This window comes from Salvia hispanica, chromosome 3 (assembly GCF_029641045.1).
Source record: "Salvia hispanica isolate PSC_SH4W2 chromosome 3, Shi_PSC_v1, whole genome shotgun sequence".
NCBI classification, from domain to species: Eukaryota; Viridiplantae; Streptophyta; class Magnoliopsida; order Lamiales; family Lamiaceae; genus Salvia; species Salvia hispanica.
In genome coordinates this window covers 57682357-57697431 of record NC_142694.1, presented here as the reverse complement: position 1 = coordinate 57697431, position 15075 = coordinate 57682357, and the positions used below count along the sequence as shown (strand labels likewise).

At 36.7% G+C, this 15075-nt stretch overlaps 1 protein-coding gene and 1 pseudogene across 6 annotated transcripts; one reads left to right on the top strand and one right to left on the bottom strand.

The window, feature by feature from the left end:
• Positions 1 to 347: 347 nt before the first annotated feature.
• Positions 348 to 5572, bottom strand: LOC125216269 (membralin-like protein At1g60995; annotated as a pseudogene). Its single transcript, XR_016137389.1, has 15 exons — positions 5420 to 5572; positions 5170 to 5232; positions 4614 to 5042; positions 4374 to 4455; positions 4021 to 4082; positions 3737 to 3831; positions 3074 to 3153; positions 2672 to 2755; positions 2444 to 2560; positions 2072 to 2157; positions 1880 to 1986; positions 1350 to 1441; positions 1193 to 1269; positions 599 to 1058; positions 348 to 521 (listed from the first exon to the last, which is right to left on the bottom strand). The product of XR_016137389.1 is annotated as a membralin-like protein At1g60995 (transcript).
• Positions 5533 to 14109, top strand: LOC125216268 (uncharacterized). Of its 5 annotated transcripts, none has more exons than XM_089069370.1 (13): positions 5533 to 5658; positions 5807 to 5922; positions 6445 to 7741; positions 9712 to 9719; positions 10105 to 10280; positions 10890 to 10950; positions 11082 to 11180; positions 11874 to 11968; positions 12326 to 12439; positions 12608 to 12675; positions 13062 to 13172; positions 13411 to 13633; positions 13862 to 14109. In XM_089069370.1, the coding sequence occupies exons 3-13, from the start codon at positions 6465 to 6467 to the stop codon at positions 13970 to 13972; spliced, it is 2343 nt and encodes a 780-aa protein (XP_088925496.1). In that variant the 5' UTR covers positions 5533 to 5658; positions 5807 to 5922; positions 6445 to 6464; the 3' UTR covers positions 13973 to 14109. The 5 variants fall into 5 exon arrangements, with proteins under 5 accessions (XP_088925496.1, XP_047973897.2, XP_047973896.2 ...); XM_048117940.2 differs by lacking the exon at positions 5533 to 5658 and having other exon boundaries at positions 5770 to 5922; positions 6445 to 6528; positions 6658 to 7741; XM_048117939.2 differs by lacking the exon at positions 5533 to 5658 and having other exon boundaries at positions 5770 to 5922; positions 6445 to 6528; positions 6601 to 7741.
• Positions 14110 to 15075: the final 966 nt, after the last annotated feature.

The following is a 15075-nucleotide window of genomic DNA, read 5'->3' as shown; positions in this document are numbered from 1 at the left end:
GTCGATCGTGGTTGGTGGAGCGATTTGTCTGGTTAATTCCGTTCAGCATCTTTCGGCTCCCGACAGATATGCTCACTCGAACCCTTCTCAGAAGATCAAGGTCGGTCGGCGGTGCACCCCTTGAGGGGGATCGCGCCGGTTCCTTCCCCATGTTTTTTTAAACTTATTTAGCTATGAGGTTTCTTACTAAGCATTGGTGCTTGTATAAAGTTGAAAAAAAAATCTGGAGTATAAACTTACCCTTAACATCAATTATGATAAATAGTTCTATAATTAAGATAGCAAGAGAATATTTTGAGGTGCGAATGAAGTGAAGTATTTATAGGAACGAATGAGATAAAAGTCGCTGCACAAAACTGAGTAGGATTTTGCTTTACTTGGAAATTCTGAAATTGGCCATTTGCCTATGTACATGTTATTACAGTAGAATAGCATATGTATTAGGGTACATTGCTCTCATCAAATTTTGGCTCCATGTGTTGATTGTTAATCCCGTCTTGACAGTATCATACAAACTGTAGCTGTGATGAATTGATCCGAGGGCGCATCAGCAGTTTTACTTTACTGAATAGAGAGCAAACTAGGTATCCAGGGATACCTCATTCATTGTTCTGTGGTGCACGATTTTCTTGCTGCGGAGGTTCTGCATAAACTTGACCTTGATCTCTGAAGTCTCGAAATATGGACAGGAAAGAGTTGAGGCTCTCTGATGAAGCTCCCCCAAGGATCCACAACAGCAGTGAACTAAACGAACTCATGGCCCCAGGATTCCCTCCACCCTCTGGCTGACGAAGGACAGGTTGTTCGCCAAGATTCAGAGGATTGCCTAACCTATTAGGGGGCTGTTCCTCAGGACCAGCTGGAGCATTTCTTGGAGTTCCCCCACCTCGAGGTACAGGTCCAGCGGCCATATCTGAGTTTACAGCTCCAGGGTTCCTTGTGTTTAATCTTGTGATGCGTAGCGTTGATGCCAGAATAGTAGAAGATGTGATATGAAAATCTGGATGTTGCTGGAAATGTGAACGACGATTTTGCATAAACCTCTGCAAAGCAGGAACCTGGCAGGATATTCTATTAGGAATCGATCCCTAACTGACTATAACAATGGGAGGACATGAAGAATAATAGCATCTTCACATTGTTTTCCATACTGCATTATACCTTACATACATATAGTAATTGAAGCATGTACCTCAAATCTATTCCAGAAATAGAGGACAAGGTGCTGCATAAATGCAGCAGAAGTTGAGAGAGCTAAATAAGAAAACCCTGCATGCACAAAATTGGCATGTCAGAGAATAATGACTTGGATAATATGATCATCTGATGCTGAGGTACACGAATATTACCATATGTATAGGAGAAAAAGTATATGTGAAACACTAAAAAGTAGAGCAAAAAGAACCGAGGAAAGAACTTCATTGATATAGGTGTACGGACACTGCAGGCAATACAAGAAACAACTATGTCAGTAAATAGAATGCTCAAGAATTAGTCGCGCATAGAATCATAAACCGAAATAATAGGTCTAAGTGCTTTATATCTGCATTTATACCAAACATCGTATATAAATTAGCAGGGAAGGTCTGATTAGTGTGTTATCAGGCTTTAATGCTGTGGATCACACATGATAGTCTACAACAACCCTACACATATGGATAGTAGAGACATTGGCATCTGGTGGCTTTCCTTAGAAGTCAGACATCTTATCCACAAGGTTAGGCAAATTAATTTCATCAAAAGCCATTCAGCTGTAAAATATCATTCAAAATGTTTGGTTTTATAGATATATAATATTGTTAATATTTTAATAAGAATTTGCTTCTATTGCTTTTTTCATACTTTTGTTGTTTGGTAGAAGCTAAGGAAAGGGGACCACCTGATAAGCGTGAAGAGTTCACAGATCCAGACAAGAATCAAGACCATGAAAGCCAAAAGCTGATCATCATAAAACTCAAATAGAAAAAATAGTATTCCAATCATTATCTGGATGCAAAATAAGGAGACGTGTCAGTTCACTTAAAAAGGGGTACAAGGAGCAAAAGATCACTAAAAGTAGTTGCATGCTTACCGGCACAAAAACAAGCGATTCTATTACATGCACAAAAATCAGTTGAAAGGTTGGAAGCCTGTGTCGAGCATGATGCTGGAGCTGCACTGAAATAAGGATACAGATATGACAAGTAAAGACAATATAGATATAGAGGAGAGAAAAAAAAAACATTATGATACGCCATTCAGCAATCAAGTCAAAATCAAATATACTGTATATTAACAACAAGTTGTGTCACACTATATCTTCAACCATGGAACTTTTGTGGTGACAGCATAAGACTCAAGTTGACTTAATCAATAATGTTTTTCTTTTATGAAAGTCTTGCATGGCATAATGAAAGACGAGGACGATCATTTAAATAATACTAGCTCATTTGTCAAAACAAACCTGTAAACTTCAGCATACGCGTTTGCGTCTCTCTCAATGTAAACGAAACTGACATTGTGGTAGTGAAGAAAACAAATAGTGACATCATTAATACGCCGCACTTGGTCACAAGATAGTCTTCAAAGGACAGCAGAAGAAGAGCATGTCATGTTTAATTATCATGTGACATTTAATTAAAAGACAGCTTAGATATGTCTGAATCTAGTGAGGAAATGGCAAAACATTAACCTCCGAATTTTGCAGAACTTTCAGGCTGCTCGTGAGCATAGGTAAGGTTATAGAACTCCTTTGTTTGGTAATTGTAAAGGTAACCTGCCCAAATTGCAAAACATCTAGTATAATGGAAGGAAACACATAGTGATAGTACTCTAGGCTATTGATTAAGATAGCAAAATCATATTAAGTATGAAAAAAGTATATTAAAGGTTACGAGTAATAAATTTACACCATAAATTGGTTGATTTGACAAAACCCATTAACTCACAGATAGTTATGTGGCAGAAGAGCAGTGCAAGAATTAAGTAGGAGATGGCCGTCTGTTATGCAATAATCAGTGTGGTTTTATGGAAGAGCAAAAATCCAAGAAATTTTCAAGCTTGAACAATAACTAAGAGCACAGGAACTTGATACCTTGGCCAGGTGAATTCAATAAACTATTCATCAAAATAGTGTCATATCCTACTACCCTGTTTATCAACAACTGCTGCCACCTGAACAAAAACCACCATATCAATTTAACGTTAGTAGCTAGAAACATAATAGGTTAGTTGTCTTAATGTGCTAATGGCATAATTATCCGCAGTACTTGATTTCATTTCAAGTAAATAAATTTTACTGGAAGCAGAATACATATATCAAGTTAACTTGCTATCTTCTACTCCAATTCATGTATTGTGAACTGTGAACAACTTTGGTAGAAAGGTCTGCATGTAAATTTATTTGTTTTGAAATTTGAATTCTAGTTTAATATCAAATGTGCTCTATACATGTACTAAGTGAGTAGTAAGCTACTACTATCACATTGCTAAAATCAAGCAGATATGTCTAATTCAAAGAATCATACCACTCCCCACAGCTAGCCCAGTAAAAGTGTCAATGAATATCTGAGTGAAAGGGACTGTGTAGTAACAGCATAAATTATAGCCTTTTTTTTATAACGAGAAAAGATAACCTATTCATGTACAATGTAGATAAAAGACTTTGAAACCTTAGCTCAAACTATGCAAAAAGAAAATATCAATTAAACGAGCAGTCTTTTCATTTAGAATGCAAGAAAAAGAAAAACTATATTACCGATTGCCAAAGCAATTATGTCGAGCTGAAATACTGATATTAACTGCATGAATTCCATGCCTTGATCTAGCTTCTTCAGGCAACAAAAAATAACCCTACACAAAGCATCACGTAAAAAAAAAGCCGACAGTGAGAGAGAAGGGTAAATGAGGCTCTGCCTCCTGGAGGGTAAATCTTGAAAATTTCCAGAGGCAAAATGTAAATTACCAATATTATTCACCACAACAGGGAATAGCTCGATGCAGAAAAGTAAACAAGAAAATCAAATGAACTTATAAATAAACCTTTTCCATGGTATACAAATAAGCTGGTTCAAATGCCTTGCTTCTCTTCTCTAGACACTGCACTGAGATATTAATAAAAAGTACAATAAGGTTGCATGAGAACTTACAATGTCTACAAGGCAGCACTCTCAGAATGTCAACCAAAGTTTAGGAAAACTTTGAAACAAAAGCATGCTAGGATTTAGGATAATCTAACATATTACAAATTAGGTTACATAGAGAAGTGATATCGAATTCCATGGGATTGCAAAACAAAAGAGCTAAAATCTCATTATTCGAGGTTGAATGGACGGGAACCATGCATTAAATGTCACCAAAAATCTAGTAAATATATGAGCAGTGAAAGCATCTACCTGCATAGGAGTTGAACCTGTCCAAATGTAAGATCTTTAGCCACTTGGGAATATCAAAATTCTAATTAATACCAGCAATGTCCTGCATGGATGTGCGGCTACGGTTAATTAGAGCTGTTTTGCAAAGTATGTCTGCTGCATTAAATAATCTCTCATAGAAAAGATGTATATAGATTCCTGACATCATTGGAAACCAATTCACAGAAAGGGAAAGGAAGAAATATATCATCATAGTCTGACCCATAAACCTCCAAGAGTTCGCCTTGCTAATCTGAGAAAGAAAGACAAACGGCCATGCCACTTTCTACCAATATGAAATATAGCCGCCCTAAGAGATTCTTTTGGCGAAACGAAAAACTTATTCCGAGGCACATCTTTACTGACTTTCATTATCACATCATCAGATGGTGGCTTAAACCTTTCACTGCTGATAGAAATTTCTCTTTGGGATTCTAATACATCACTGTCAGTCTTCCAAAATTGTAGTCGAGATTTCACCATGTTTGCATCAGAGCTTATCCAGCTCAACCACGAAACTGCGGCCAAATGAGGTGAACCGTCGCCATCCACATTGGTGGGTTCTTCACTTTCAGCGCCAGTTTCTTTAACACAGGCGTCTATCTCGTGATTAATGGGCTCATTATGTGACCACAAGCCAGCGCTGGTGATCTGAAAGAGAGCAAATAAAACTAAGATGCCGTCATAATCAGTTGAACAAGAAAGTTTAGCACGTTGGACAAAGACTTTTGGAGAAGAGCATGATTTCGATTAAAAAAAAAGAAGGATCATTTCATACCTTAATCTGAATAAGCTGGGCATCAGACATATTGGCACTAGGGAACTCACTGGAACAGCCAGGCTGCAGCATTCAATCATAATTATACAGTAAAATTTCCATCATAATAGAGTAGTATTAAAAGGGGAAAAGATGCAAACATGGAACTGAAAAGATGAAAAAATAATTTGATAATGAAACAACACCAAAACACAATTTTAGTGGAATTAGAAAAGAAGAAGAAGAAGAAGAGAGTGATAAAGGAGGAAACCTGCTGAACATAATTGGCGTGCATAACAACGAGGATAGAGAAGAGGGTAATTGCCAATAAGAGGAAAAAGTACTCGAGCTTAGCTCTGATATTGGGGGTGAGCATCTCAGAAAAGCGCTCCTGCACCCGAATAAAGGTCTGCTCTGGATCCATTTTCAATTGCCGGAGGAGGAAGACGAAGACCAATTATCCGGCGAATTTCTCATCTGCAGCTTCCATTGTTAGGGATTTTGATTTTGGTCAGACCTTTAGCCGCCTAACATATTATTTTATTTTATTTATTTTCTCACGTGTTGGCGTAATTCTATAAAAAAATAAAATACTGTGCATTAAATATTATGCAACGGATCCTCACTGTCGTTCATGTCTCTCTTATAAATTTTGTAGACGACGAGGTTCTTCAATCTCTTTTAACAATCCACGAAACCTCTCAAATCTATCACAGACTGAAGAAAAGCACTTGCTCCTCAAACCAATTCAATTCCTTCTTCCCCGCTGCGGAGGTATGTTTTACCTAAATTTGCTCCTTTTCATTGTCGTTTCAATACAAAAAATGTAATATGCATACCGTTTTTGCTGGAATGTTTGAATTCGTTAGTGTTTCCATGCCCTAATTTAGTCTTTTTATATAATTGGTCGTTGGAAGGGCTTGATATTTTTCACTAATTTTCTCAACCTTGCTTTCATCACTGTATTTTTTAAAACTCCGTTGCTCGGTTAACATTCAAACGATCGAAGCATCTTTTCCTAAAATTCGAGCTAAATCTGCTAAGTTGCTTGGTTCAATGACTTGTGTTTGCCAAATTTATTAAGTGTTGGGTTAATCTGCTAAAATAAGATTTTGAAGGTAACCTTGAATGCGATTGTAAATGCATAAGGGCCCACTGTAAGTCCACAAAAGAGGGATTTCTATGAAAAATATACAATGGAATTTAATGACTGTTGCTAATATGCTGCCAGATTTTTTGTTGTAAAGCACGCGTCGGCCATCAATTGCTGTGACTATGTTTCTCTCTTTTATTTAGGTTACTCATTTGACTGAAAGATGAGTGGAACTCCTAATAGAAGGCCTCATGAAGATGGGGGCAATGGCAGCGGCATTGCTGGTGGTAATGTCAATCACAGTCACGCTTCTGTTTTAAAGAATCCACATGATGACCAGGGAACATATTCTGGTGTAGGTGGGAAGGTTGTTGCACCTAAGATTGCACCGCGTAACAATGAGTCTCGTGATGCAGATCGGAGATCGCCGTTGCTTCCTAATATGTTACCCAGGGTGCCAACACCAAATGATTCACGCTTGGATCATGTAGGTTCAGAGAGCAGGATGGAGTTCACGGATTCAAAAGACAGCATCAAAGAGGTTAAAGTCGAGAATAGCAACATGAAGTCTGTATCCAGGGATTTGCCACAGACTGCCAAATCTGATAAACATGATGGCAGATGTGATGATAGTAAAGAATCAAAACATGAAAGAGACACATATTCTGAACCTAAGGGCAATCAGAAGCTAGATAAGGATGGTTGTAGAGGATCCAACAGCCAGTTGAATTTGAAAGATGTGAAAGAACAACACCGACTGAAACAATATCCTGATGTCCCAGGAGGAAATGCCGAAACCGGGAAAACATCGCGAGGTAGCTTGCATGGCCCAACAGATGCTGGTAATGAAGTTTTGCATGTTGATGATAAGGACTTTACTCAAGCTCGTGAAGCAGTTGGGGAGAACAAGGTCGATAAAAAAGTTGATGACAAGCTAAAAGACAAAGATAGAAAGCGTAAAGAAGTGAAGCACAGGGATTTGGGGGAAAGAGAAAAAGAAAGAAGTGATCGCCAGAACACCTTGCAGCATGATAATAACATTAATGAGAACAAAGATATGGGAAAGGAGGAAAGAGAGTATGAGAGGGGGGGAATTGAAAAGAAAGAGCCAGAAAAGGAAAAAGATAATGTGAAGGAGTTTTGGAATGGATCAGAAAAAGAGGCTCCTCAGAATGAGAAGGTTCCTGGAAAATTTAGTAAACAGGAAAACTTCTCTTTAGAACTAAAGAAGAAAGATCATGACAATTGGAAAAATGTTGACCGGGAGGCAAGAGACAAAAAGAAGGAAAGGGATGTTGATTTAGAATCAGATAGACCCGATAAACGCATTAGGTATCATGAAAATGAACTAGAAGACAGTATGCAAGTTGAAGGAGGCCCTGAACGAGAAAGAGAACATTGTGGGGTTCAGCAGAGAAAAATAATGCTGCTGCCAAGAGGTAGTCCTCAATTGGGGAATCATGATTCACGTTTTAGATCTGGTGCCAATGATAATGAAGGGTATGATTTTATTATCTTTCCCTTTTCACTATGACAGCTTTTAATTCCGAGTGCATTTGTGGCATGGAGGTGGGACCTTTTTAGCCCTTTGAGAAACCATCCCCAACCCTTTGAGAAAGGGAGCTTTTTAGCCCTTTTCACTATGACAGCTTTTAGATCTGTAAACCATCACCAACCCCTCAAGTTCATTTTTTCCCCATAAATGGATGTTACCTTTACACTTTTCATTTATTGACTATTTCAAATATGCTTATCACAAATGCTAACAGTTACTAAACATAAAATATTTAAGATGATGGGGAGATGCGAAGGTAAAAATGGGGATAAAATGAAGTCCAGAGTTGGTTTGAATGAATAACTAGAGCTGTATGGACTTGGTGCCAAAATTGAAGCCAATCAATATTGGTTGGTGTTGTTTGGAGGAAGCCCTAATATTTAATAGACTAGCGTGTCAAAAAATTACTCCTAGATCTGTGCCAATTTGTCAATTCTTCTCCATTATTTGATACAAGCAGCTTTGTAAAATTGTAGAGTTGATACCATGGGAATAAACCTATACAATTATCAAAATTTAAGATCATGTAGACACCAAACCTTATATGTAAGAGAACTGTTGCACCGAACCTATAAATGAACTATTCACTGTGCAAATATTGCGAAATGATTAATAGGTTAGTGTAAGAGTTCTATCGTAGTTCTCACAAGAATACGTTTTTGTGAGAACCATACCCTGAATTTGTATATATACTATGATAGTCATGCTAACATATACTACAATTGATTTAATTTTATGTGCATGGGCGGGGGAACAAAATTAGGGGTGTGGTGTGGGGGCACAAATTTTGTATCATGAAAAAGCATTTATGTCTGCACTAAATGGCCAGTGTTCAGTTTTAGTAACACTTTTAAACAATTCCCTCCTTTTTTCCATTTAATGATTTATGACCAGCAATCTTAACCCAATTCTAGTTAAACAAAAACATTTCCCAATCCCGAAGAAAGTAAAATAGGCTTGGCAGTTCCCTTGACAGAAATTTCATTGAACTCTCTTTCTCTCTCTATCAAAAACTATCTTCTTCTCAGCGGTAACATATGTTCCGATAAGTAGATTTAAACTTCTTTGCCTAAATTAGATTAATTTCGTATTTTTTGCAGTTTGTATGAAATCGGCCTCTTAGAATTTGTGTACTAATTAATGCTTATGCACTTTTGTCGAGATACGCATTTTCTTAAATGGAGGCGAGAGACTTAATGGTAATGTATTTTTAAAATTCAATGCTCCCCACTGTTGCCAAGTCACTGGAGAGAGATATGATTGTAAGAATTGTTTGTTAGATAAGTGAGATAAAAGATAAGATACTCATCGGTAAAATGAGAGAACAATTTGTAGTTACCTTCCAATTAACAAAGAATTTTGTGCTCCCAATTGCCTTCTCGTGAGGGAACTCTTGGATAGAATTAATCCGCATTCAACCAGCTAAAGAAATATTCAAGATGAAATTAATGTACCAGGAAGCCTTCATATACATTGCTTTGTTACCAAAGTTCGTGTGCCACACTATAGAACATTATTTGGTTACTTGTAGACCCCCCAACTCCGCAACCACCTAAATACGACAACTTGAACTTCATCTTCATTAATTAAAATGATATTAACCCCTTCCCGTAGAAGAGACAGATTTACTATAGGATTCACGTCTCTTTTTCATTCCTTCCATCCCTGCCCTGGTTGTGCAGGTGATTCCATGTAATTCTGCGCATCATAATTTTCTGTGGTATGATTAAGCATGAGTAATTGAGTAACATGGTGATTTATTTACTTGCTTATCATGAGTTCCTTTGTTTGTTGTATCCTGTATCTACAGTTTAATGATGTGTGCACTTACTACTTGATTTTCTTGTTTCACTTCTCTTGCAGAGATGTTCCTAACTCTTCTCTGTTATGTTTGTTTGTTTTGACCTTTCTGCAGGTCACAAGGTAATGCTCGAATTGGACTGGATGATTGTAACCTTCCATTTGCATAATTAACTTGGATTTCTGGTTTGCTTTTCATTTCTCTTAGAGGAGTACTTCATGATTAACATGGCCATGAGAAGTACCTGATCAAAGCATTTAGCAGTAGGGCTAAATTTTCTTGAACTTTGCTTCAATGAATACTATAATGCAGCGAATTCATGGTATCTTAAATAGCCGGAGTTCCTACATAATATTCTGGGTTTCCTCTGGCTATTTGCTTTTTTCTCCCATAGTTTCTGATACTACCTAGGGCATCGAACATACCATGCTGCACTCTTTGTGATTTTATATGAGATTTCCTGATACATCATAGTGTTTATCTTGAATCCATGATGTCCATTTGCAGGTAAAACTGGTGTGTCCCGTGTTGTTTATAGAATTGGTGAGTGCATGCAAGAACTCATAAAATTGTGGAAGGAATATGAATCATTGCAAGCTGATAAAGCATGTGATGGCGCTCAAAATGGCCTAACTTTAGAAATTTGCATACCAGCAGAACATGTTGCTGCTACTAATCGGCAAGTAAGATGATTATATGTTTTCCTGATGCTCATACTTCTTATGTGGCCCCAGTCACTGATTGAACTTTATAGATTCCACTTGTATTTCTGAATCTCCTATCTATAGGTAATTCATACTTTTGCATCCTGAGATGTTCATGCCTTATTAATTTACCAAGCTTTTGCCCATTTCCAGCATTAAAAACTCATTTCTTTTATATGTCTGGCTCTTTTACACCTTTAAATGAACTACTTTATTATAGCTTAATATTCAAAATAAAAGCAGACTAAATTTTCTCTAGTTCATATTACTATATGCATTACAAAGTACAAACTGTAGTATAAGCATGAGATACATGCTTTAGTAAGTTTGCGAGGCTTCAAAATCAAGGACTTAACTTAATTGTGGGTAGCACTCGGTTTTTATATCTTCAGACCAAAAAATAATAAATGCTTAGTAGCTTAAATTCTGCATCTTGTGCTCCAAATGATGACTAATAAAGGTATTCCCTCCATCCCAGAAAATAGTGTACACATAGCCATTTTAGGGTGTCCCACAAAACAGAGCACACTTCTTAACTTTCCTTCTTGTGACACATTTCTTTTATACTTTACCCTCATTCCTGTGCAGGTGAAATGTGGTCAGCTTTGGGGGACTGATGTGTATACGGTGGACTCTGATTTGGTGGCTGGTATGCTCAGTGTCATATATTGCAGCTTTCTCTTTCTGTTCTTACTTTTTGGTTGGATTTCAGCTTCTTTATGTTGCACAATCAAGAGGTACTTGATGCTACTTCGACTAACATTAAACACTCTCGTTTAGTTCTGATGCATACAGGATATTGTCGCCCAACAGCTTCTCCCCCTTCATCTACTACTCAGGAGTTAAGGGCTACTATCACAGTGCTGCCACCACAAGATAGTATGTTCAATATATAACCAGTCATAAATTATTCATGCTCTTTAAGCAGATGTTTCCATAAGTCCTGACTTTTGATAGTTAAATGTAGTGCATGTCAATGTAAAACGTTCTTTCACACTGGGTCAATAGAAATATCAGTACGAGGAAAAGAGGGTAGGAGAGAGAATGCCTGCTCATAACATAGTTTGCCTGGACTATAGCACTTGTGGCTAGTGAATTGTCGGCTAACCTCTTGATGCTTCCATTACCTCAATTTACATAACTTTATCTACTAGGAGTCTAGGAGTATTATTATTATTGTTGTTATTATTATTATTGTTGTTATTATTATTATTATTATTATTATTATTATTATTATTATTATTATCATCATCTGTTGTTATACCCGAAGTATATTCACAGGCAAATGTGAGTAGTTGGACCTTAGTATTTTGTGTAACTGTTGAAGTAGTATACATAATATTGAGTAGTGGAGTATATGTTTCTCTATTGCTTTACATGTATGTTTTCCTTTCCATGTTAGACTTCATTACCGAAGAACAGAACCCAGCTATAGTCACTAATTGGTCTGTACCTTTTCCATTAAAAAGTTGATGCTTTGCTAAGTAGTATCTTTCTAGGAAAGCATTACATCCATTTCTCTGTGGGTTCTACGCTTTGTGATAATTGACTCTATTTCATTAAATCTGCCAGGTTATATTTCTTCACTGAGGAATAATGTCCGTTCCCGTGCATGGGGTGCAGCCATTGGTTGCAGTTATCGTGTTGAGCGATGTTGCTTTGTAAAGGTTGTTAGACTTGCTATGTATTTTCATGTTTGCCTTTGCTCTCTCTCTCTCTCTCACACACAGCTATTTACTACTCCCTCCGTCCTAGAGAAACATTAATCACTTTTTATGGCATGAGTAAAAAAGTGTAGGTAATGAGTGGTTAGTGGAGAAAGTTAGTGGTGGGCCATGGTTGGTGATATTGTGAATAAGTTGGTAAAGTAAGGGTAAAAGATAAAAGGTTTGTAGTGGGTTAGAGCCCAAAAATGGAAAATGAATGCTGTTGTGAGGCATACCAAAATGGAAAGAAATTCACGACGCTTTGGGACAGAGAGAGTATTAACTCATTTACTTATATTGATCTGGTTTCTTTATCAGAAAGAAGATGTGATTGTTGATCTTAAACCTTGTCTTACGCAATCATCAACTGTGGAGCCTACTTGTATTCCAGTTACTTTGAAGCGCAAAATGACTACTAGAGCTGCAGCTTCGGTAATTGCATCGTGATGTTCTATCTACTCTATCATATCCAAGCACACACATCTTTTGTTATTGATAAGGAATACGTTACCTTCTCTGTCCTGTGAATAGCTTAACCTAACACCCACTCCCTCAATAAATAAAAACATAAAGTAAATAAGTTTACATCTGTTTTTCCAGAATGCATTACGCCAACAAAAGTTTGTCCGTGAAGTAACAACTCTATTCAACTTCTGCATGGAGCCTTGGTATGTTATGCGCTCTTCAACTGTACTATTTGAACTCTTATACGGGTTTTCGCATTAAATTTTTTTTATGACCATCATTATTAGTCCCGTTTAATTAGCATTATCTTTATGAATGACTGGATATGTGGATTGTGCAAATATATTCTACCTCGGCTAGTTAAGTTAAGGTTAAACTCCATCAAATTCTATATTGCTTTTTCGTGTAACAATTATTTGTCATAAATCCTGGTCATGATATTCTGAAGTGATCACTGTTTTTGTTATTATCAACAATGATCCTGGTGAAGTATCTAATAAGCTGAAAAAGGGATGGTATACCAATTGCTGTACTCCTTTTTATTTCTACCTGTGACTTTTCCCTTATTTTTGATTTCTGGTTTATTTAGGCTGAAATACAGCATGAGTGCGGTTGCTGACAAAGGTCCAAAAAAGTCCCACTTTACATCGGCACGCTTAAAGAAGGGAGAAGTGCTATATGTAGAGACTCATTATTGCAGGTATATATTTTGGGTTAAATTTAAATCAAATTATAAGCAGATTTTCTACTTTGTAGTTTGATTTCCTTACCAAGTAGGAGTAGATGATTTTATTATAATAATTCTCAACTCTTTTTGTCATTCATGTGCTATACATGATCATAGAAATAACTCTTGGGGCTGTACAGTATATCATGTTCTCTTCAGTTTACTAGTTGTGGGGGATGAGTATTTTTTATTTTTAATGAGCTATCTATAGGTATGAACTATGCTTTAATCAAGAGAAGGTAGTAAAAACTGGAACAGCATCTGAAACTGGAAGAGCTCAAATTAACAATGCACATTCCATTAATGGTGAACGAAGTGCTGTGGATGGTGAAAACACTGTCGTGGATGTATTCCGATGGTCACGGGTTAAGCGCCCCCTTCCCCAGACAAGTATGCAGAGTATTGGAATTCCATTGCCCCTTGAACATGTAGAGGTAATACATCCATGCATGCTGGTACTTTTCTTAGGACTCATGTCTTTACCTTGTTTCTCAAAAATCACATCCTTGCTACTTTCGATAGAATGCGGGGGGATGAGATCCTTTTGATTTTCAAGTTGGATCTTTTCTAGATTGCATATGCGAAATTCAGTCTTGCCATATTTGGTCAGGATAACATGCTATAATGCTGCTAATTTGTACCTGCTCTCTTAAACTGGCCAGGTTATGGACGATAATATCGAGTGGGACGATATAACATGGACGCAAACTGGTGCTTGGATTGCTGGAAGAGATTACCATATTGCTCGTGCGCATTTTATTCCCCAAAGTTAGACGCGGTGATGTCTATGGATGTGGCAAACAGGCATTCCTGTTTCTTAGGGAATTTATGGAAGGAGAACTAACAAAATACTGAATGGGGTTTGAGACTATGTTACTCTTGTTATTTTAATTCATGCTGTTTGATTCAATGCCCTTCAAGTGTTCAGCTTTATCAAAGCATAAGTTGCATACATGATTGAAGTACTAGTCACTAGTCACATCACTTTTTATAATTTTTAGATTTTAAAGAAAGCCATAAAAGGTCTAATAGTAGTAATATTCTATTATTTCATTTTTATTGCCAGTCATTCTTCTTCTTTCTGACATATAGTGGCTACCATTTTTGTCCTCTGCAATTTTATAATCTCAAATTAAGCCACTTCTTATTATTCAACACTCGACGATTTATTCTTCCACGACATAACCTTGGTAAGGGCAAAAAGTAGTTTTTGAAAATTTTGGAAGAAAGAAAAACAAGCAAAAATTACTTTTGGTAGTGCTTGAGCGCCTTCGCTTTTCCTTATTGTGTTTGCCAATACTAAGGGATTTTGTTGAAAAAAGGTTACTTGGAAGAGAAATTTTTAAGATCTATGAAAGAATAGCACGACAAAGCATTAATGTCATGTCGTGTTTAAAGAAAAACACGCTAATGCAATTGACGTGTTTCATTTAAAATTTGAACACGTCAATATCATTAGCGTGTAAGGCCCGGTCTTCTCTTGAAAACCTTAATAGCATTGGTATATTTCTTTTTATACACGCAAATAATATTGACTTATTTTTCTTTTATAAAAATTAAAAATTTCAATTGGATAACTTTTTTTTTTCTACAATCACGCAAAACGAGAATTCTTTTTTCAAAAGGATGAGATGCGGCTCCATTCGTCCATATCTTATAACCAAATAAGGTAGGAGCACTACTATATAGTTGCATTAGTTGAATTGCAATAAATTGTGATGATTCACGTTGGTGGTGTTTTCTGTTATGAACTTGAATCCTTGAAGTGGATTCTAATTTCCAACTCCAATAAAATAATTATACTTACGGAAATTTAAGAAGCCTTGATAAACTAAGGAAAAGGTAAATATGGCGGTCTATCCTTCCCTGATTTAAT

Coding starts and splice junctions, on each gene's coding strand:
- LOC125216268 (XM_089069370.1), top strand. CDS start 6,465: ATGAGTGGAACTCCTAATAGAAGGCCTCATGAAGATGGGGGCAATGGC. Junction 10,281..10,889: donor TTGCTGCTACTAATCGGCAA/GTAAGATGATTA, acceptor ATTCCTGTGCAG/GTGAAATGTGGTCAGCTTTG. Junction 11,181..11,873: donor AGTGCTGCCACCACAAGATA/GTATGTTCAATA, acceptor TAAATCTGCCAG/GTTATATTTCTTCACTGAGG.